We start from the raw sequence: 24696 nt of genomic DNA, 5'->3' as shown, positions 1-24696 counted from the left end.
CAAGAGGCAGTTGTTCAGACAGAACAAGGGGATACTGATTGGTTTAAAGTCAGGAAAGGTGTGTGTCAGGGTTGTATCCTTTCACCATACCTATTCAATCTGTATGCTGAGCAAATAGTCCAAGAAGCTGAACTATATAAAGAAAAACGGGGCAGCAGGATTGGAGGAAGACTCCTTAACGACCTGCGTTATGCAGATGACACAACCTTGCTTGCTGAAAGTGAAAAGGACTTACTAATGAAGATCGAAGACCACAGCCTTCAGTATGGATTGCATCTCACCATAAAGAAAACAAAAATCCTCACAACTGGACCAATGAGCAACATCATGATAAATGGAGAAAAGATTGAAGTTGTCAAGGATTTCATTTTACTTGGATCCACAATTAACAGCCATGGAGCAGCAGTCAAGAAATCAAAGGACGCATTGCATTGGGTAAATCTGCTGCAAAGGACCTCTTCAAAGTGTTGAAGAGCAAAGGTGTCACCTTGAAGACTAAGGTGCGTCTGACCCAAGGCATGGTATTTTCAATCGTATCATACGTGTGTGAAAGCTGGACAATAAATAAGACTGAAGAATTGACGCCTTTGAATTGTGGTGTTGGTGAAGAATATTGAATATACCACAGACTGCCAAAAGAACGAATAAATCAGTCTTAGAAGTACAATCAGAATGCTCCTTAGAAGCAAGGATGGCGAGACTGCATCTTACATACTTTGGACATGTTATCAGGAGGGATCAGTCCCAGGAAAGGACATCACACTTGGCAAAGTCAGGGTAAGTGGAAAAGAGGAAGACCCTCAACGAGGAGGTGGATTGACATAGTGGCCGCAACAATGAGCTCAAGCATAGCAATGATTGTGAGGATGGCGCAGGACTGGGCAGTGTTTTGTAGTGTTGTGCATAGGGTCGCTATGAGTTGGAGCCAACTCGATGGCACCTAACAACGACATGGCAGTTTTGGACCCCAGGTGGCACAGTGAATTAAGAGTTACAGCTGGTAACCAAAAGGTTGGCAGTTTGAATCCACCAGCCACTGCTTAGAAACCCTATGGAGAAGTTCTACTCTGTCCTATAGCGTCATTATGAGTTGGAATCAACTTGACGTCAACGGGTTTGGTTTGGTTTTTGGTTATGGTAGTTCTGTGTTTAACTTTTCGAGGAACTGTCAAACTGTTTTTTCACAGTGCCTATACGTTTTACATTCCTACTAGCAATGAGCAAGTGTTGCAGTTTCTCTGCATCCTTGCAAACACTGGTTATATTCCCTTTTGTTAAGTTAAAAAAAAAAGTATATATATATATATAAAATCGCCATCCTAGTGTGAAGAAGTAGTATCCCATTATTGTTTTGATTTGCATTTCCCTAATGACTAATGATATTACCATGTTTTCATGTGCTTATCAACCATTTGTGTAGTTTGGTGAAATATCTGTTCACATCCTTTGCCTGCTTTTTTAAAACTGGGTTGTCTTTTTGTTGTTGAGTTGTAGGAGTTCTTTATATATTCTGGGTATTAACCCCTAATCATATATATTATTTACAAATATTTTCTCCCATTCTGGGTTTTTTTTTTTTTTTTGATATAGTCCTTTGATGTACAGAAGTTGAAAATTTTAATGAAATCCAGTTTACTTTTTCTTTTGTTGCTGATGCTTTTAGTATCGTATCAGAGATTCCGTTGCCAAATACAAGGTCCTAAAGATTTACCCCTAAGTTTTCTTATAAACTTTTATGGTTTATCTCTTAAATTTAGGTCATCAATCCTTTTCGAACCAATGATTTTTTTTTTAACATTGTCAGTTATAGCAATTATAATTTAGATTCACTGGTTTATTATGTAAAATTAGGTAATCAGTTTTGATTTTTCAGTTTTTCGGAGAATTAAAATTAAAGTGACTGAAGATGTACATTGTCTTTATGCTTAAAATTGATTTATATTATCATGATACACTATTGGATTCTATTCTCTCCTATTATCATAGCATTAGTAATACGTCTTGAGTATATAGTGAAACGCTTGCCTCGTTGTATTTCCTATTTATGACTATCGCTACTTGCAGGAAGACTTGCTATATGTAATTCAGTTACATCTACAGAAGAAGAGATAATATGCCCATTGTAAGGAAATTCTTCTCTGCCCCCTTTTTTTCAGAGATTTAAGTTCAGGATGAAAGTACAACACTGAGGCAAAATACTCTGATAAAATGCCTGGGAAATTTCATCAAATTCCAGCCACTTGGTATGACTCGGCCCTGTTTCCACCCTGGAAGTCTGGCTTAGCTTTGGATCAATTCCAGAGAAACTTTCTGATACCAAGGTCACGGTAGCACTCCTAGTTCGTTCAGAATTCTCAAATGTGCCACAGTCCACTGAAAAAATGGATTCCTGCATCAAAGTTAGAGGCAGCTAGTCTCCCAAAAACTTTTATGAAATGTGAATGATCATGGCCAGATAGGATCCCCCTGATCTAGTTGTATTCTTGTCTGTACCCATAATTCTGATACTGAGTTGGAATAAAAACAGGTTTTGGTAGGGACATTTAGAATGAAGTTTATCCTCTGGTATGCAGGGCATATATTCATATCAAGGATAGTTCCCCTGTTTGATCTTACTTAAAAAATGTAAAAGCTCCTCTGACAGTCACTAGTTTCACTACAACATCAAATATAGGCACAATACCTTAAGGAAGGAAGTCCCACTTTCTGTTGCATCTCAAATTCCTTTAAAAATGCAGGGTTAATACTTGCATCTCTGCTGATGTTATTTCTTATACGAATGAACTGATTAGGCTTATTCCTGCATTCCTTTAATAGGATTCGGAAAGCATTTGCGTTGTAAGTTAAGTAGCCAAGAGCACAGGAGCAAGCTGAACGAACCTAAAGGAAGAAGAAACAGTTCTTTCTTAACCATTGGGCTTTGTTCTTAAAATGTCCAACCCAACACTCTCAATAGATACTTCATTGGAAAGTCTCTATAGATAAGTAGATACGACAGTTATGTATACCAGCCAATGCCAGTCTACTATAGATGAAAGCATAAGAGCCATTATATAGAATTATATAGAGAGGACTGTTAAGTGCCATTGATTTTTAGTAGTTTTCAACCTTGTCTGCATTTTAAAATCAACTGGAGAGTTTAATTAAAAAAAAAAAAAAAAAAGGTGCCCAGACTCCACCCAACTAAATCAGAATCTCTCAAAGTAGAACCTGGGCATCTGTTTTTTTTTTTTTAAGTGCCACAGATGATTCTAATATGCAGCCAGAGTAAGAACCATTGAGTTACGTGAAACTAGGACTTCAAACCAGCTCATTCTGGTTTGAACCCCTGCTGAGAATTTGTACTTTGTAACAAGTTCCAGGAAGTTGTACCTTAGAATCACCTGGGGATCTTGTTAAACTGTAGATTCTAATTCAACGTATCTGGGTCAAAATGTAAATTCTCAGCAGGGGGTTGAACCTGAACAGACTGGCTCAAAGCCCTGTATGAAACTAAGGCAGTGTATCTCAATCATGGTGGTACATTAGAATCATCTAAATAGCTTTGAAAATTACATATGCCTGGGCCCCATCCCTAGAAATTCTGACTTAATTATTCTAGGGTACGTCCTGGGTGTGGGAATTTTTCAAAACTGCCCGGGCAATGGTAATAGGAAACCATGGTTGCAAACTATTGGACTAAGGGAACAGACTATAGAATAAAACTGATTGAAAATGAGGAGAGCAACTCACATTTCCACTGGCAAAAACAAAGCTCAAGTATCAGGCCACAGGATTCAAGAAAGAGTGCTTTTAATCTTTGAAGGCAGTACCCTATGCGTGGGGCCCTGAAGTAGTTAAGTTATTCATAGGAAGTTCTTAGGTAACTTGATAGTTGGTGGCATAAAACAGTCCATAGAATGCACATAAATCAGGTCTATGGCAGGGTGCCAGAGAGTTGACATATTGGTCTTTACACTGGCATCTAGCTGTTGTATATGGTTCTAAGTGTGTGGTCCCTGGACCAGCAGCTTCAGCATCACCTGGGAACTTGTTAGAAATGCAAAGTCTAGGGCCCACCTCAGGTGTCCTGGATCAAAAATTCTGGGAATGATGCCCAGCTATCTGTATCTTAACAGGCCCTCCAAGTGATTCTGATGTCCCCAAAAGTTTCAGAAACACTGTCTTAGATTTTGGGGAAAACTCAGAGGCAAACCACTGTTATTTCAGCATAGCCTCCTTCTCATGCCCTCACCTGTATCCCTGCATGACAGATTAAGAAAAACTGTGCTATGAATTCTACTTTGATTCAGACCAAAATTTGTATAACCCATGTACTTATTTGTAAATTGAATTTAATTTCAGCATTATAAATGACTGTATTTGGTAGAGTTTTGTCTTTTTTAATTTGGAGACTATTTGAATAGGCATTTCATTTTGAAAACTTTAATTACTGTTGTATTACACTGCTTTTTTAATTAAATCCTAATTTTAACTCGAAGATAAAACAAGTACTTTTTGTGGGAGCCAGAATTATGAATGGCAGACATAACTAATAAAAAAAAAAAAAAAAATAGTACTAGAAAAATCATGTAATTTTAAGTCAGTGTAACATGAACTATATAATACAACCAACCGGTGAAGAAATAAGCCCACAGAAGTGAGGGGCAAATTATATTTTTAGCATATTCAATTTTAGAATGAGCTTTCTTTGTTTTTACCTCTTCTTTTTCAGAGTACAAATGATAGCACAGCCGTTGGATTGTCCCTAATGTGGTAAATGCTTCTGGAATACCAGCTCTAGAATGAGCCAGGCTGGCTATTAAATTCCCTATAAAGTAAACAGCAAGAAAACAATGCTTGTGTTATTAAATTGATATAAACTGATACACTGTGCTTTATTTGTACATTTTATTAAAAATTTTTATTACAAGCCATCTCTGTTAATGAAGTGCTGAGAAAGCCTGTATGTATTAAATAGAGAATAAACTTTCCCCAAGATTATGGTTTCATCTTCTGTGGTAAACAGTAAAAATTAAATAGGTTTATAACTAGAAACGAAACCCAGTGCCGTCGAGTCAATTCTGACTCATAGCGACCCCTAGACAGAGTAGAACTGCCGCATAGGGTTTCCAAGGAGTGCCTGGCGGATTCGAACTGCCAACCCTTTGGTTAGCAGCCATAGCACTTAACCACTATGCCACCAGGGTTTCCAAATAGGTTTATATGGGAGTGAAAAGTCAGAGATTTTCTTCGTCCCACAGATTCAGGAGGTAATTTGTTTTGAGGTTTTGAGGTTTTTTTCCCAACTCTGAACATAATGATTGAACTGCTATAAGAAAAATTAATATGTCCTTTCTGCAGTTCAAATGGCTTGATTTAAAAATCAAACAGTATATTGCTTATTGAATTTTAAGATCATTGAAGTTCTCATAAGAAGAAATGTTTTGTGATGAAGAATAATAAGGTGACCTAGCTGGGGATGGGGAAAAAGGAGTCTGAGACTAAGAATCTAAGACAAAGGAGTAGACAGTGGTTTATAGTTCTTAAACGAGTATTTGGAGCCGCTTCTGGGAACCATGTCGACTTGAACAATGAACACATCAGTTATTTCACAGTATACCTTAGGCCTAAATGTCCCACTTTGCCTGAAATACCCCAGACATGCATATGATGCTGGAGATATATATGACTCTGGAGGTGGGGGGGAAAAGAAATCCCTAATAATTTTTGAGATTTAATTCCCCACAGCTTGGGAAAATTAATATTTGAAAACTAGTAGAATATTGTATTTGTCACATAAGAGTTAATGGAGTAAAATTTAAACCCACTACAATTATATGTATTGTAGGATATAGTTTAGAGGGAAATATGTTTAATAATTTTTTTTAACATAAGTTTTTTTCCTAGCTCATGTCCACCAGAAGTTTTTATTTGATTGATTTTTTCTTTCATGTCAAGTAAATATACTTCATGAAAATGTAATTCTATGGCAGTAAGGAGCTTCCTTTGTTGGCTCCAGTGATGCATTTCAGTTGAAAAACAAACTAGCACACATACCTTATTTTTTGGCAGTAGTAGTATGGCTGTGGTTCTGACATTATTTTATGCTTCTTAGTGATAAATCAAGTCAGTTAACAACTATTATTGATTACCTGTGGAAACCCTGGTAGCATAGTAGTTAAGAGCTACAGCTGCTAACCAAAAGGTCGACAGTTCGAATCCACCAGGTGCTCCTCGAAAACTCTATGGGGCAGTTCTACTCTGTCCTATAGGGTTGCTGTGAGTCGGAATTGACTTGACGGCAATGGGTTTTTTTGGTTTTTTTATTATGTGCTAGCTAGCTAGAGGGTTAGGTCTGGAGTTCATGTACTTACACAATTAACATTGTCAACAACTCTGCTGGACAATTTTGCTTTGTTATGTTCCGTAGCAACATGGAGAACTCTAGCTTTTAGCAAAATGTGTACAATTGGTCAAAGGGAAGCCAGACAGAGTAAGTATAAATCCGCCACCACTACTGAATGAATAAATCAGTGTGCTAATTCTATTGTTGGTAGTTCAGAGATGAATCATCATTTTATATACTAGAAAAATAGGTGTTCAAAAAAGTAGTTAGGAAAGCAAAAAGGCTATGTTCAAAGTTACTCTGCTGCTATTCAGGGTACAGAGTAGAATCCCATTGTTCCATAAGACTTACTGTGGAAATGCTTACATGAGTTCATTCTCCAAACTGCATGATAGAGTACAGGCTTATAGTTTTATTGCTTAGATTACAAAAAAAAAAAAAAAAATTCTTTTTTAAAAAATAGTTTTATGTGGATACAATTAGCTTTGCTATTCCTTACCTGTCAAGACAGTAGTACTGGCCTGATCTGAATATAGACTATCAACTAAAATATTAACACCTCTTGCAGACAAAGCAATGTGGTCCACATCTATAATGACTTTAGCTAATACAATAATCTGAAAAAAAAAAAAAAAAGCATAGAATCATTGAGTATCTTCTGCTCAGCTTCTCCAATTAAGCTTTTGTAATTTTTTTTTTTTTTGGTTATACTTCTCTGGAGGGTATTTGGTGGGATTCAGTAAAAGTCAGTGACTAGGAATGGTGCTTAGAGTACTTGTCCCTATCTGGTCATTGCAATGGCCATAGTAGGCCGTATTCTTCCTATAATGTATGCAACTTTTGCAACCTTGAAGTATTGGGTACATAGGACATAGATAGAAAAAGAAGAGAAAGATAATACAACTAAGAAGAACTCAGAACATGTATTTGTTACAGGGTTGAAGAATCAGTGTACTTAGCTAAAATTTTGCAGTTAGAAAACCTGTCTTAAATACTAAAATATTCTTCTACCTATTTCCTTGTAATATGGGGGTGATGAAAATTAACTACCTGCCTGTTGTAAGCATCAAATGAGATAAAAAGGTAAAAGTGCCTTGTAACTTGTAAAATTGTGGGTAAATGAAGAAATCCTTATCACTAATGGAGTTTTTATGAGGTAGAACGAGGGTGTGAAAAATACATGTGAATTTTGCAAATCAGTAAACATGTTTCTAGACCCCCAAATTTTTGTAATTTTTAAGTTTTCACTAAAAAAAAAAATTTATAAATTTGAAGTTTTAACATCTGATTTTATACCTGAAATGCTGCCATTGCCTTCTCAGTTTCAATTGTTGATTCAAGAAAAGGTTCAAAAATAGATATTGTCATTGTTCCACTTTCCAGTATTAAGTATTGTTGAAAACGATTATTGAAGGCAAAAAGGGTTAACGCATAGCCTGCTCTTAAACAAATGTCCTAGAAATAGGAGAAACATGCATTATCTTTAGTTTGCTTAGCTTATCATGTTGCCTAAGGTCATAGATTTTGAATTCTTATCCATTAAGATACATTTTTATTTCTGGGACTAAAACTTCACATTGTTGAGGAAAACACATAAGAGAATTACCCCAGAATGTTATTGAACAGATGAAATAGAGAATTAGGTTGTAATGGCAGGGAGAAGAAAAAAGCATTTTAACTCTCATTGGGAATGTTTGGTTACTGCTTATGCAAACGAATACCTAAATGTTAACAGGAAACTCCATAAAGTCGTTAACCCTCAATAAATTTGTTTCAACATATTTTTATTTGCACTTCAACATTTAAAAGTACAGTTGATAAAATCTCTGAAGCTTCCCTTGAATATCATGTTGTATGTGGAATTTCATACATGTGAGATGATCTGTACTGTTTATTAAAATAAGTTCATTTGTAGAATTCTGTTGTACTGTAAAAAAATTTTTTTTATTGTACTGTACTCTGAGAAGGACTAAAAGAAGATAATTTGTTTTCTAAATTCAAATTTTAACATTTTGGGACTGGGCAAACAGGAAAAGCCAATTCTCCCTCAGAGTCTGACAGGGATCACAATAGAGGGTCCCCAACAGCTTTCCAAAGCTGTACGAATACAGTAGATTTTCCAGAAAGACCCAAAATATAAAATCTTATTTTTAACATTTTATTTGAATAGTGTAGTAAAGAGAGAGTGAGAAAGAGAACCATTAAACTTAGTGAGTTTTCTTCTGCAACTATTAATCAGTACATTAAAATGCCATATGTACATATTGAAATATTTAAAGGTGAAATGATATGATGCCTGAGATTTGCTTCAAAAATAATATAGGGGGTGTGAGGGAATATATAGATGAAATAAGATTGGCCATGAGGAATTGATAATTGTTGAAGTTGGGTGATGGGAATATTTTATTACGCTACTCTCTCTAATTCCATATATGTTTGAAATTTTTTTATAATAAAAATTACACACATACAGGCGTGTGTGTGTGTGTGCATGTGTGTAAATGGCATTTCAATAAAGGGTATACTTTTTGCCCCCACTCAGATTTAGTAGTAAAGTTGTAAATTTTACTCAGGTGCTTTCTTCATATATCCACAGACAAATGTTTTCATTGAGAATAGACTGTTCAGGTGGAATTCTTAGAACCCCGCCCCCCCACCTCAGAAACTCAAAGAAAGAAAATGGAAGTCTTACCCATCTATGTCTCCTAAGACAAAGTGTTTCTGTGTGGCATTTTAAGAAGTTTCAGAGTGACGAAGGCACATTTTCACAGTAGTTAATAATTAGAGAACAGTTACATCCTAAACTGACTACTGGGTAGGAACCTAAAACTAAGTGAAACTGGCTACAGTGTAAGGACCAAAGAGGAGATGAAGTGAGTCAAAAGAGTGTTTTAGGAAGTGCTGGGGTCAAAGTTGAATTGGACCTGAAGACCAGGTAGATTGTTTAGTTGTAATACCATCATAATACAGAGCCAGAAAAATCATGCTACTCGCCCTCAGAGGATCTTTATGTTGTATACAGGTCTGTGTACTTCTGTGCACCACTATCCATCCACTCCCCAGTGGGTACTCAGAGTCCAAGTATTTCTAAGTCTCTGGGCCCCTTACCTTCTCTAATCCTTAACTTTAACACTTATTATACAAAGCAGCCACCTGGCCATGTGGAAGAAAAAAAATATTAGGCACAAAGGGAGAGGGAATCAGGTCTCAGTCATGGAAAAGGGTGAGTTGACTGATAGCAAAATAGAGCCTTGACCCAAGTAAGAAAGAATAGTAAATGGAAATGGACCAAAGGAAGACACCTTGTGTGTCAAGGTGAAGTAGAGAGAAATGGGAGAGGTATGCTAGGACTCTCTGACCCATTTCTGCTTGTTTTCCATGTAAGTTTTGCTCCTGCATTATTGCCGTGGACATCTATAATAAATAAGTTAGTTTGTAAAGTGGCTGGTTCTGTTCCAAAATGAATCCCGCAGCTTGAATATACCTACCAGCTAGTATCAAATATAGGACTAGAACCAGATCTGCTTACCCTCAGTCCAGAGGGCTAAAAATTAATCCTTGAGGAAGGGCATATTTTTCCATCCATTTTTCCCTAAATGTCAACTGCCTACTTCATACATCCATCCATTTACTCACCTGCCAAAGTGGTTATACCCACTGGTTGCTTATTTTCCCTTTAAACCCACTATGATTTATGAATGGGAGAAGAGTGCACATTATTTGTGCTTACTAAAAACTCTTTAGAAGTGTATTTATAATTAATTAGGTTATAGATCTAAAATAAGAGTAGAATAACAGTGATTTTGAAATAGTAAGACTAATTTTATCTGGCTTGTGAAAATGATACTACTCTATTTTACATAATTCATTCTAGTCTTATAGTATGATAATTATAATTTTTAAAAGCATATAACCGGCCTACATGATGCTGTAGACAGAGGCACCTCCCTTCCTTACGCTTCTCCTGAACACTTGGCACTATGTGCCATCTCTGCTCCTTCTGGACGGGCTGTGCAGCACCACTCAGATTGGGACACACTTCCGGTGGGCTCCCTTGGGGCATTTTTTTTCTTTTTTTCTCTTTCCCCTTTTTTCTTTCCTCAGTTTCTTGTCTCTCTCTAACTTCCTTTCTTTCCTTCTTCTCAACCAGCTGGCATCCTTTTTTTTCCCTCTCAGTCTCTTGTCTCTACATTCCTTCCATTCTTTCTCCTGACCATGTAGCTGTGTGTGCCTTTCTCCTTTTTTTAAATCTAGTTTCAAGGATTAATCCAAACTAAAAGATTTACAACAGGGAACTAGAGAAGTTAATCTGTAAATGACAACAACTTCAGAACAGTAAAAGGGGGAATAAATGGTGTAGGTATAGAACTTCCTAATGGAGAGGAAGGCAAGGTGGTAACAAGTAATTAAAGAGTGGTTCAAACTTAGGAAGATAAGTGTCTTAGGCTGGGTTCTCTGGAGAAGCAAAACCAGTAAAGCATATAAATGTATACAGATTTATATCAAGGAAACAGCTCATAAGATTATAGAGGCTGGAATGTTCCAAGTCCGGAGATCAGGATAGAGGCTTCTCCTGATTCACATAGCCACAGGGGCTGGCAAACCCAAGACTGGGAGTTCAAAGAGCAGGACTCTTGCTCACAGGCTGTGATGATCGACAAATCCCAAGATTGTCAGGGAAGCTGCTAGCTCAAGTCCTAAGAATTGGAGGTCAGATGCACAGGAGGCAACTGCAAGATCCAGAGCAGGCAAAAGCCAGAACGTACACTTATATTTGGATGCAGGCCACACGCCCAAGGAAACCTAACTTTCAACTGATTGGCTATTCACAGCAGATCCCATCGTAGGGGTGATCACATATAAACACTGAGAATCGTGGCCCAGCCAAGTTGACACACAATCTTAACCATCCCAATAAGGATAAATTTCAAGGTAAGCACAAAGTTAACAAACCTGCTCATCAAAGTAAAGAAGAAAAACATAAAGTCTCAGTAAACACAAAACCTACAAAAACAAAAGAAATGGAAAAATAAAATCCACAAACAAGGAATTCAGCACAGGAGAGTAAGAGGAATAAAGAAAATGTCAGTGCCACAAAAAAAAAAAAAAAAACTAAAAAATTACAGCAATAAACTCACACCTGTTAATATTTGCACTGAACACAAATGGCCTAAATGCACCCATAAAGAGACAGAGAGTAACAAAATGGATTTAAAAAAACAGGACCCGTCAATATGCTGTCTATAAGAGACACACCTTAGAAGCAAAGAAATAAATTTATTAAAAATCAAGGGATGGAAAAAAATATATCAAGCATATAGCTACCAAAAAAGGGCAGGAGTGGCAATACTAATCTCAGATAAAATAGACTTTAAAAGAAAATCCCATAAAAGACAAAGAAGGGCATTATATAATGATTAAAGGGACAATCCACCATGAAGACATAACCATAATAAATAGCTATGTACTCAATGACAGGGCTCCAAAATACATAAAACAAACTCTAACAGCACTGAAAAGAGAAATTGACAGTTCCAAGATAATAAGAGGAGAGTTCAACACAGCACTCTCGGTAAAGGACGGAACATCTAGAAAGAAAACAACGATACAGAGGATCTGAAGGCCACAATAAACCAACTTGACCTCATAGACATATATAGGACACTCCACCCAACAGCTGAAAAGTACACATTCTTTTCGAATACACGTGGAACATTCTCCAGAATAGAGCACATCTCAGGCCACAAAGCAACCTTCTACAAAACCCAAAACATTGAGATAATACAAAGCATTTTTTCTCATCACAGTGCCATCAAAGTAGAAATTAACAACAGAAAGAGCAAGGAAAAAAAAAATCAGTTACACAGAAACTGAATAATAATACCTTGCTTAAAAACCACTGGGTAGCAGAAGAAATGAAAGATGGAATCAAAAAATTTCTAGAATCAAGAATGAAAACACATCATACCAAAACCTTTGGGACACAGTAAAGGCAGTGCCCAGAGGTCAGTTTATAGCAACAGATGCACACATCAAAAAAGAAAGAGACAAAATTGAAACATTAACTATACAACTTGAACAAATAGAGAACAGACAGCAAAAGAAGCCCACAGCCACCAGAAGAAAGGAAATAATAAAGATCAGAGCAGAAATAGAGAATAGAAAAACAATAGAAAGAATCAACAAAACCAAAAGTTGGTTTTTTGAAAAGATCAGCAAAATCAACAAACCACTGGCCAAATTGGCAAAAGAAAAACAGGAAAGGATACAAATAACGCAAATGAGAAATGAAATGGGGGGCATTACAACAGACCCAACTGAAATAAAAAGGATTATAACGGAGTATTATGAAAAACTATACTCCAACAAATTTGAAAACCCAGAGGAAATGGACAAATTTCTAGAAAGACACTGTGTAACAGAACTAACACAGAATGATGTTGAAAATCTGAACAGACCCCTAGAAGGTTAAAAAAAAAAAAACTCCCAAAGAGGACATCAGCAAAAAAGCTCTGGCCCAGATGGCTTCACTGGAGAATTCTACCAAACATTCAGAGAAGAGCTTAGACCAGTATTATTTCAGAACATAGAAAAGGAAGGGATACTTCCAGATTCATTCTATGAAGCCAACATAATCCTGATACCAAGGCCAGGCAAAAACACCATAAAAAAAGAAAACTATAGAACAATATCTGTCATGAATATAGATTAAAAACTTCTCAACAAAATTCTAGCCAGTAGAATTCAGCATCATATCAAAAAAACTAATACACCATGACCAAGGAGGATTCATACCAGGTATGCAAGGATGGTTCAACATTAGAAAATCAATCAACATAACCTACCATGTAAATAAAAGAATCACATAATCATCTCAATCAATGCAGAAAAGGCTTTCAACAAAGTCCAACACCCATTCCTGATAAAAACTCTTAATAGGCATTTAAGGGAAATTTGTCAACATAATAAAGGACACCTAACAAACCCAACAGCCAACATCATTCTTAATGAAGAGAGGGTGAAAACATTCCCCTTGAAAACAGGAACAAGACAAGGATGCCCTTTATCACCACTCCTGTTTAACATTGCCCTGGAAGTCCTAGCTAGAGCAATAAGGCAAGAAACAGAAAGGGCATCCAAATTGGTAATGAAGAAGTTAAACTCTCCCTATTTGCAGATGATATGATAGTGTACATTGAAAACCCAAAAGACTCCATGAGAAAATTACTGGAACTAATAGAAAGATTCAGCAGATTTGCAGGATACAAGAGAAACATACAAAAATCAGTTGGAGTCCTATACACCAATAAAGAGAATGATGAAAAGGAAATCAGGAAAACAATACCATTTATAATAGCCCCTAAAAAATGCAATACTTAGGAATAAATCTAACCAGGGATGTGTAAGACATATACAAAGAAAACTACAAAACACTACTGCAGGAAACCAAAAGAGATGCACATAAATGGAAAAACATACCATGCTCATGGATAGGTAGACTCAACATTGTGAAAATTACAATTCTTCCCAAAGCAATCTACAAATACAATGCAATCCCTATCCAAATACCAACAATATTCTTTAAAGAGATGGAAAAACTCATCAATAACTTTATATGGAAAGGGAAGAGGCCCCGAATAAGTAAAACTGTATTGAAGAAGAATAAAGTAGAAGAATTCATGCTACCTGACCTCAGAACCTACCATACAGCTACAGTAGTGAGAACAGCCTGGTACTGGTACAACAACATACATTCAGCAATGGAACAGAATTGAGAGCCCAGATGTAAATCTTTCCACCTATGGTCACCTGATTTTCCACAAGCACCCAAAGTCCATCAAATGGAGAAAAGTTAGTCTTTTTACAAATGGTGTTGGCAAAACTCAATATTCATCTGCAAAAAAATGAAACAGGACCCATACCTCACACCATACACAAAAACTAATTCAAAATGGATCAAATATCTAAATATAAAACCAAAAACTATAAAGATTGTAGATGAAAAAATAGGATAATGCTAGAGGCCCTAATACACAGCGTTAACAGGATACGAACCATAACTAAGAACACACAGATGCCAGAAGATAAGCTAGATAACTGGGATCTTCTAAAAATTAAACACTTAAGCTCATCAAAAGACTTCACCAAAACAATAAAAAAAGAACCTGCAGACTGGGGAAAAAATTTTGGCTATGGCAAGTCCAACAAAGGTCTAATTTCTAAAATCTACAAGAAAATCCAACACCTCTGTGACAAAAAGACAAATCATCCAATTAAAAAATGGGCAAAGGAAATGAACAGACACTTCACCAAAGAAGACATTCATGTGGCTAACAGACACATGAAGAAATGCTTGTGATCACTAGCCATTAAAACCAAAAAAACCAAACCTGTTGCCGTCGAGTCAATGGTGACTCATAGCGACCCTATGGAGAAATGCAAATCAAAACCACATTGAGATACCATCTCACCTCAGTATTACTGGCACAATCAGAAAAACAGAAAATAACAAATGTTGGAGAAGCTGCAGGGAGATTGGAACTCTTATGCACTGCTGGTGGGAATGCAAAATGTTACAGCCATTTTGGAAAACAATATGGCTTTTCCTTAGAAAGCTAGAAATAGAAATACCATATGATCCAGCAATCCCACTCCTAGGAATATAACCTAGAGAAATAAGAGTCATCACATGAATAGACATATGCACGCCCATGTTCATTGCAACAATAGCACAAAGATGGAAACAACCTAGATACCCATCAACAGACGAATGGATAAACAAAGTATGGTACATACACACAGTGGAGTACTATGCAATGATAAAGAACAATGATGAATCTGCGAAGCATCTCACAACATGGATGGATCTGGAGGGCACCATGCTGAGTGAAATAAGTCAATCACAAAAGGAATAATATTGTATGAGACCACTGCTATAAAAACCCATGAGGTTTACACACAAAAAGAAACAATCTTTGGTGGTTATGAGGGAGGGGAGGGGTGGGGATGGAAAAACATTAAATAGACAGTGGACAAGTGGTAACTTTGATGAAAGGTAAGACAGTGCACAATACTGGGGAAGCCAGCACAACTTGTACAAGGCAAGGTCATAGAAGCTCCACAGACACATCCAAACTCCCTGAGAGACCAAATTACTGGGCTTAGGGCTGGGGCGACTGCGGTCTTGGGCGTAGGGAGCAAGGGAGAATGAAGAAAACAAAAGATAGAAGGGAAAGACCACAACTACCACAGCCTCCACCAAACTGAGTCCAGCACAATGGGTGGTGCTCAGCCATCACCATCAACTGCTCTGACAGGGTTCACAAAAGAGGGTCCCCGACAGGGCTGGAGAAAAATGTAGAACAAAATTCTATCACACACAAAAAGACCAGACTTACTGGCTTGGCAGAGACTGGAGAAATCCCAAGAGCATAGCCCCCCAGATACCCTTTTAGCTCAGTATTGAAGTCACTCCTGATGTTCACCCTTCAGCCAAAGATTAGGCAGGCACATAAAACAAAATGAGAATAAAGGGACACACCAGCCCAGGGGCAAGGACTGGAAACGGCAGGAGGGGACAAGAAAGCTGGTAATAGGGAACCCAAGGTCAAGAAGGGAGAGTGTTGACATGTCCTGGAGGTGATAACCAATGTCACAACACAATATGTGTACTAGTTTAATGAGAAGCTAGTTTGTTCTGTAAACCTTCATCTCAAGTACGATGAAAAAAAGTAACATCCTTTTTTAGACAAGATCCAGTGTGGCTAGGAGTTTCAGAAATCTGGATTAATGTACTTAATTTTTATCCTATTCCTGTCATTCATAAGATAGCTATTCACTCAATGACATATTTAATTGCTGAACATCCCTTCCCACCCCTCTAATTTCTGAAACAGGTCAGTGTTTTCTGAAGTCTCCCACTATAGATTTAATTAAGGACCACGGTAGACTCAATTCTTCCTCTACAGTCTGAAGGGACAAGCTAGCTTGGGATGAACTTGATGCAGTTATAGGAAATTCTAGAAGATTTTTAACTCAAGTTTCATCATTTTGATAATTCTTAGATTTGAAAATTTTGACCAAGACCAGATAAACCCTTTGGTTCATCCTTAAGGCTTCTAGTTCTCTAAGGCTCCCTACATCTGTAGAACTGATTCACAAGAATGTATGAGCCAAACGTAGGGCCCTGAGAGTAAAGCAGGGTGTAACAGACTAGGAGGGAAGGGAGAATGGTTGAGAGGGGAAGGATGTGTGGTAGAAGAAAAGAAACAGAGTAAAATGTGTAAGGAACAGAGTAGAGGAAAAAAGGTGGCTTAGAGAGCTAATGAGTTAAGAGTTCAGCCTTCTCGCCACATTATTTCTTTTACTATTACAGCAACATTTCTCAATCTCTTTGTGTACCACATTAAAGTAAAATCCTGTATTAAAAAAATTAAATAATGACTTTATTTCTCACCACGACAACCCTTGTTTCTCACTCTAAAATCTCCCAAAACTTGAAGAGAAAGAGCTGACAATTTTCTGTTTGCTAAAAAAAAAAAAAAAAAAAAAAAAAAAAAATTTTTTTTTTTTTTAAATGCACTGAAGACAACAAAGGCTCCTGAGTTGCTTTAGAGTAGTGCTATTCTAAGTGTGGCACACGGAGCAGTAGCAGTCCACAAAATGACCCAGGACAGGATAATAGAAACTGAGAAATAAGCATTTAAAAGGACAGCACTTCAATACAGTTTAATACCAATTAATAAATGTAGAAGAAAGAAAATTTAAAAATCACCATTAGACAAGACCACCACAGTGATAATTGTTACAGGCATCAATGGATGCTGAAATTGGTGGGCAAGGGTATGATGCATAACAGAATATTTGCATAGTTTAAAAGTGTCTCCTCTCAAGATACTTGTTAACTACAAAGGGAAAAGTGATACCTTTATAGTGGAGAAATATGACAGACACCACCTTAACCAAGTAATCAAAGTTAACATTACTAGTACTGAGACACATCAACATTATGGATCCCCTGATATAATGCAGTGGGAAGGGTAAAACATCATTTCTGCCAAAAATACATAACCTCAATTTAATCATGAGAAAATATCAAAAACTCAAACTGAGGGACTTTCAACAAAATAACTGGCCTTGACTTGTTGAACATGTCAAAATCATGAAAGACAAGGACTGAACTTCACAGAGTGAAGGAGACTGAGGAGACATGACAACTAAATGTAATGTGGGATTCTGAGAAAACCGGTGAATTTTAAATAAGTTCTGTAGATATTTAAAAGTATTGTATCAATGTTAATTTCCAGGTTGATATTTAGAAAGCTGGATAAATGGTACACCAGAGCTGTGCATTATTTTTGCAAATTTTTGGAAAGTCTAAAATTATTTCAAAGTAAAAAAAAGTGCTTTTTGTTTTCTGTTAACTGGTATCTCTCCATAACAAATTGGGAGGGGAAAAAAACAAACTATTCCTTCATCAGAAATAGTTTGAGAAGCATCACTGTAGGATGTAGGGTGAAAAGTGAAGAGTGGATGGTTGAGGATTGAAAGGGCATAAAATTAGGTTAAAGATTTTATGCATCCAGTACAGAAGAGATTTGCTTTATGGCTCTTTAACAGGTATTAAAGTTGTTGCATTTCACAGATGAACTGGAACAACCATGAAAAATATACCAGTTGCCATTGGGTTGATTTCGACTCATGGCGACCCCATGTGTGTCAGACTGGAACTGTGCTCCATAGAGTTTTCAGTAGCTGATTTTGCAGTAGGTCACCAGGGCTTTCTTCCAAGGTGCCTGTGGGTGAACTTGAACTGCCGTCCTTTCAGTTAGCAACTGAGCATGTTAACTGTTTGCACCACCCAGGGACTCCATGAAAAATATGGAGCAGTATCACTGTGTCAATGGAACCTTGGTGGAGCAGTGGTTAAGTGCTTGGCTACTAACCACAAGGTTGCTGGTTTGAACCGGCTAGCTGTTCTGTGGAAGAAAGATGTGGCAGTCTGGTGGCAGTCTGATTCCTTGAAGATTTACAGCCTCAGAAACCCTATCAGGCAGGTCTACTGTGTCATAGAGGACCACTATGAATCAGAATTAACTCAATGGCAGGGGGTTATTATTGCATCATTTCAGACTAATGACCTACAATGAGATGTTTTACATTTCTTAAGACATTTAAATATCACCATGAAGAAGATTTGATGGTAATTTGAGGGTGTGGTCTAAAAACCGTTTTCTTCTATATTTACATTTTATAAAGGTGTTACCTTATCAGGTGAGTGAAGAAGATAAAGAACATCATCGTACTTAAAACCTTCAGTTTCTTGTAATTCATTCTGTAACAGATCATTTCTTAGGACAATGCATGCCAAGGAAAATGCCACTTCAACCTAAATTTGTGGTTTTGAGAAATTAGTTTATTTTTCACATATGCTTTATCAAATGACATATTTAATTGTACATTTATTTTGGATACGTTGTGGAAAGATACTATAAAACCTGCTAAAATATAAGCCATTGATTACAATTCTCTGACTAGTATTTAAAGAGTGGCTTTATAACTTTTGAAGGAATATCCCTTATAATTTTTAACAGCTAGGGGAATATCCTTCCTCTTGTGTGCAGGTACAAATACAGAGCTACATTTGAGGGCATGGGAGAAGGCAACCAGGGTCAGAAGGACAAGTAAAGAGGTGTTATCCTAAGTATATAGTTATATCCCTTCCATATGTAAATTTTTTTTTTTTTTTTTTTTGGCATGGGTTAAAAGGCTGTTTTGAGCTGGTTGTTAGCTACTGATCATTGAGATAATACGAGGCTTTAATGGAATGTCTATCAGTTTGTTCAGAGCACTGCGGGGTAGTATTGAAGAATAGTTTTGTTGTTTTTGTTTTTTTTTTTCCTAGTTCTGGAGCCATTTAATGCACATTCTGATGTCCTTTAGGAAGATGTAAATGGACAGTGGTTATTACAGGGATTCAATAGAAGTTTCTCAAAGTACTAAGCATTTCTATGAAAACTTGGGAATTTTAAAAGCATGATTATTGAATTATTACAAAAATACTTTTTTACAGAATCTAAGTTTGACAGAAAATACTGAAATGTATTTATGCTCTGTTTTAACAAATTTTAGAACTCATTGAAAATATATACTGAAGTATATATTGATGCAATTGAAGCAGGCTGTTTTCTTTGAAGCTGCATGTTTTAAAAATAAAAATATATCTTTATGTGGCATTTCCCATAGTCTTATGGAATTTACTACTGCTTTGAAAGTCAGTGTAGTTTTTACTTACAACCCAAGCCAGAAGATTGCATATGCTTCTTCCTTTTGTTTCCCTAAGCAACCCATGTAATAAAATAATCTTTGATAACCAAAAGGCTAAATAATTTACAACATTTTTCTGACAACAAATACATTTCATTAAAAGAAACAATGATGCATTTACTTACATGTTTCTCCCCTATGTTATTTTTATTTCCTCCTCTCCACCAGAGCCCATACCACATTTTGAGAAAATGTTGTTATAACTTCCTTCCTGGACAACTATGGATATCCTGAATTTAGCAAACCCTCAGTAAAAAGCTTTGCTCAGATGTGAATGTCATTTTATTAAAGATATTTTACCACACATAAGTAGAAAAGTGAATGACTCTTCAATGACTCATACTAATCCTTCACAATGCCAGCCAACACAGGATGCTTTGTGGAAGGTAGGGCTCCTTTGATGGTGTAGCATGGACATGATTCAGTTATACTTGAGAAATATTGCTACATAAGCCACACACCCCCATTTACCCCCTGGTTTTAGTAATCAATATCTGAGGAAAGAAAGGAAGAAATTCTGTGAATAAACAATCAAATATCTGAGGAATAAAACTTCTTTGATAAGTAAGGACCTGAGACTTTCTTGTCATCTTTGAAGAAATCACATTTTGATAAAATTTACTACCATCTTATAGTTTGTAGCAACTTCTTTTGTCTAAAAAGTCTGGGATTTTAAGAGATTAAATATTTTTATTATGCTTGTAAACTTGTATAAAGATACTAACTCTTGAAAATATTTCCATTAATTTTTACTATATCAAAAAAATTTGAACTTTTATACATACCTTAATGTTGGCTGAAGGGTGATTTCTGAGTAGTTGAATAAGTACTGGAAAGGCATTTTCCTCTACAACATAATGTTGACTAATGGGATTGCTTGTGTGGGCGACACCTGTAGAAGCCCACATGACAATGATTTAATCTTTTCTCCATCTTGTAAATGGTAAAGTCAAACATAGCTTGATATTTTTGGTTAATAAAGTTTCCTAAAGTATGGTTAGTAAATTATAAGAAGAAATGCTATATGGGCACTATTTTAATAGTCATGAATTTTTCATAAAGGTAAAGACGAATAAACATGAAAATTAGAAGTGTGATTTCAGACTTCTAGCCTCTACAACTGTGAGACAAAAATTAATATTCTTATAAGCCACCCGATTTCACTGCAGTAAGTGCTTTAATAGGGGTATATAAAAGTACACTTGAAGCACAGAAGAGGGATTGTTCACCTCAGAGGGAGTGGTTGAGGGGCATATCAGGGAGATTTTAAAGGGTGAAGATGGTATGGGTGGGTCTTTAAAAAATGAATATTATTAATGATGATTCATCTGCACATGTGTGGGGTAAAATTCCAGGAGGGTGGGAAAAGAACTACTACAAGCAGCAAGCTGAACAATTCTCAGAGTTCACAGAAGGCTAAAGATGGTTTGTGCTCCAAGTAGCAAGAGTGCAGAGATCGCATAATACAAGGGGCATTGGATAGAGACGGCAGAAAGATATCAATCACCCTTAGTAGTGGGGTTAAGTTAGTTACAGAATAAAGGCTGCTCTAAACTTGCTATTTAAAAAAGAAAAAAAAAAAAACCTGTTGCTGTCAAGTCGATTCTGACTCATAGTGACCCTATAGGGCAGAGTAGAACTGCCCCAACGGGTTTCCAAGCAGCGGCTGGTAGATTTGAACTGCTGATCTCTTGGTTAGCAGTCCAGCTCTTAACCACTGCACCACCAGGACTCCAAACTTGCTATTTCAAAGCTTAAAAGCTAGCTGCAAAAGGCTCAAACTGATCCCAGGAGACATAATTGCATGCCACAGCAGAGTCTAACTCTCTTTAAAAGAAAACAAAATCTACACCCATCAATATAAAACTTACAATGTCCACATTCAATCAAAACTTTATATGCATGATTTAAAAATTTGAAATACATAGGGTAAATTTGACAAAAGATGTGCAAAAAATGTACACTGGAAGCTATAAAACATTGGTGGGGAGAAATTAAAGATCTAAATAACCTGTGGAGAGATATGCCATGTTCATAGCGACTTGGTATTGTTAGGATATCAGTTCTCTCCTAGATATATTTAAAGATTCAATGCAATCAAAATACCAGAAGGCCTTTTTGTAGAAACTGGTAAACTTATTTAAAAATTTATATTGAAATGCAAAGGACCTACAATAGCAAGAACGACTTTGAAAAAGAATAACAAAGTTGAAGGACTTAAGTACAAGCCTTGGCTTCAGATTTATTATAAACTTATAATCAAGACAGTGAATATGGCATAAAGATAGATATATAGGTAAATGGAACAGAATAGAGAGTCCAGAAATAAATCTACATATATCTAGTCAATCTATTTTTGACAAAGGTGCCTAGGTAATTCAGTTTTTTCAACAAATGGTGCTGGAGCTATTGGATAGCCATATCCAAAAAAAAAAAAAAAAAATCTTGATGCTATACAAAATTTTATTCAAAATGGATCATAGACCTAAGTGTAAGAACTAAAACTGTACAACTTCTAGAGGAAAACAACTAGGCCCAGTGGCTACTTTATGAATCGTAGAAGAACCATTACAAAAAGAGACTGAAATTCGAAAATACACTGCAGCATTAGAAAGTCTGTCTTCTACATCTTGAGAAATATGTAGTTCTTGAGATTTAAAAGAAAAAACATTTTCTTCTTAAGCTTAGAAAAATGAGATGCTTTAAGTCAAAATAGGCAAGGCTCATTGCCCTCATTTCCCTTTCTAACCAGAGTTCAAGAGCAAAACCGACAAAAAATTCTTAATTATATCACTTTTACTCTCCAAAGTCTTGGGGAAACAAAAAATTATAATAGCCCATTCTAGATTGGAGCTCTGGTGGCACCGTGGTTAAGAGCTATGGCTGCTAACCAGAAGGTGGGCAGCTCAAATCCACCAGCCCCTCCTTGGAAACCCTATGGGGCAGTTCTACTTTATCCTATAGGGTTGCTATGAATCAGTATTGACTCTACAGCAACGGGTTTATTCTAGACTGAATATTCTTTAGGGCTCTGACAGTGGGATAGAGAGGAAGAGATCAATTTCCACCTCTCTAAGTACTTTCTTTTTCTTATTGATATTTAGAAAATTGAGAATGAGCGTACAAACCAATACAAATGGATCCCACTGCTCTGATGACACTCAGAAGTGTGCCTTCAGCTATCTTAGTAATTCTTAGTAAGCGAACCAAAGGTGCAATTCCATTCCCTTCACATATTTGATTTTGATGCATTCTGCTGTCCTTACTTAGAGCTATGACTGCTTCACCTCCTGGTAAAGAAAAGAAAAAGGCATGCCTGATAATCTGATTCCCTGTTTACACTGTCCAGATTTATGTATAGAAAATAACTTACCAACATACTGCATTTTAGCTGATGGTGACAATAGCATGTTTATTATAAAGTTGTATCCAATCTGTTCTGCCATATACTTTTGTTGTTTCAGTGTTTGTCCTGCCAAGGCCCAAAGTGCTACAGCTCCTTGTTCCTTAACATCTATTTTAAATGCCTATTTAAAAAAAAAAAAAAATTCCATGAATTCAATGAGCATTTATTGAACACTTTAGGTATGTATGTTTCATAAAATGTTTATCCCAGAACTGGTTTTAATTTTCTGTTCATTTAACAAAATCGAAAATAGAATACTTTGTCTACAAAAATGAAAATTAATTATAAAATTCCTACCTTCAGGAGTTTTAAAAGATATTTAGTTAATGACTTTTCCAGAAATGCTTTCTGTATAGCAGGGTTGTGACTTGCCAGTGACTCCACAGCCATTGCACCCTTCACTTGGACACTCAGCTGCTTCCCTTTAAATAGAGCCACCAGAGGAGGAATTACTCCTTCCATAGCGAGGGCATCCTGCACCCCTGTGTTGTCACGTGCAACCTCAGCAATTGTAGCAGAAGATACAGCCTTCAACACATCTTCAGATGAATTCAAGAACCAGTTTTAAAATTTTTAAAAAAGTGAGAGGTAATACAATTCAGCATACCTTTAGTTTATAAAACCAAACTTACAGAAAGTTTATAGAAAATTAGGAAAAAGAAACAGAGCTGTCCAGATTCTCACCACCCAAACACAGTCAAGCATTTGGTTTAATCTCACCCACTATTTTTCATGAACATAGATAGATATAGATATATCTAACATAGTTTTTTTTGTGTGTGTGTGTGTATTTTTTTTTAATAACTTTTATTAAGCTTCAAGTGAACGTTTACAAATCCAATCAGTCTGTCACATATAAGTTTACATACATCTCACTCCCTACTCCCACTTGCTCTCCCCCTCTTGAGTCAGCCCTTTCAGTCTCTCCTTTCTTGACAATTTTGCCGGCTTCCCTCTCTCTCTATCCTCCCATCCCCCCTCCAGACAAGAGTTGCCAACACAATCTCAAGTGTCCACCTGATATAATTAGCTCACTCTTCATCAGCGTCTCTCTCCCACCCGCTGACCAGTCCCTTTCATTTCTGATGAGTTGTCTTCGGGGATGGTTCCTGTCCTGTGTCAACTGAAGGTCTGGAGAGCATGGCCGCCGGGATTCCTCCAGTCTCAGTCAGACCATTAAGTTTGGTCTTTTTATGAGAATTTGGGGTCTGCATCCCACTGATCTCCTGCTCCCTCAGGGGTCCTCTGCTGTGCTCCCTGTCAGGGCAGTCATTGATTGTGGCCGGGCACCAACTAGTTCTTCTGGTCTCAGGATGATGTAGGTCTCTAGTTCATGTGGCCCTTTCTGTCTCTTGGGCTCTTAGTTGTCGTGTGGCCTTGGTGTTCTTCATTTTCCTTTGCTCCAGGTGGGTTGAGACCAATTGCTGCATCTTAGATGGCCGCTTGTTAGCATTTAAGACCCCAGACGCCACATTTCAAAGTGGGATGCAGAATGATTTCATAATAGAATTATTTTGCCTATTGACTTAGAAGTCCCCGCGAACCATGTTCCCCAGACCCCCGCACTTGCTCCGCTGACCTTTGAAGCATTCATTTTATCCCGGAAACTTCTTTGCTTTTGGTCCAGTCCAATTGA

At 36.8% G+C, this 24696-nt stretch overlaps 2 protein-coding genes across 2 annotated transcripts in view; one reads left to right on the top strand and one right to left on the bottom strand.

Annotated features, from left to right (window-relative positions):
* OSGEPL1 (O-sialoglycoprotein endopeptidase like 1) overlaps positions 1 to 2733 on the top strand; it is a 38592-nt gene extending 35859 nt beyond the window's left edge. Inside the window, exon 9 of the mRNA XM_049887662.1 lies at positions 2157 to 2733. The gene's annotated coding sequence lies outside the window, so the exon portion shown is untranslated. The remainder of the gene's footprint in view (positions 1 to 2156) is intronic.
* Positions 1 to 24696, bottom strand: part of ANKAR (ankyrin and armadillo repeat containing) — a 105928-nt gene that overhangs the window by 12897 nt on the left and 68335 nt on the right. The window contains exons 12-20 of the mRNA XM_049887668.1: positions 23358 to 23599; positions 23028 to 23181; positions 22783 to 22944; positions 20440 to 20546; positions 18594 to 18716; positions 7625 to 7783; positions 6828 to 6945; positions 4701 to 4810; positions 2684 to 2880 (exon numbers count right to left, since the gene is read on the bottom strand). Of these exons, the coding sequence (XP_049743625.1) occupies positions 2684 to 2880; positions 4701 to 4810; positions 6828 to 6945; positions 7625 to 7783; positions 18594 to 18716; positions 20440 to 20546; positions 22783 to 22944; positions 23028 to 23181; positions 23358 to 23599 (1372 nt within the window). The remainder of the gene's footprint in view (positions 1 to 2683; positions 2881 to 4700; positions 4811 to 6827; positions 6946 to 7624; positions 7784 to 18593; positions 18717 to 20439; positions 20547 to 22782; positions 22945 to 23027; positions 23182 to 23357; positions 23600 to 24696) is intronic.

Source organism: Elephas maximus, chromosome 6, assembly GCF_024166365.1.
Source record: "Elephas maximus indicus isolate mEleMax1 chromosome 6, mEleMax1 primary haplotype, whole genome shotgun sequence".
Taxonomy (NCBI): Eukaryota; Metazoa; Chordata; class Mammalia; order Proboscidea; family Elephantidae; genus Elephas; species Elephas maximus.
Note: the sequence above shows the minus strand (reverse complement) of the source record. Positions and strands in the feature narration are given on the sequence as shown.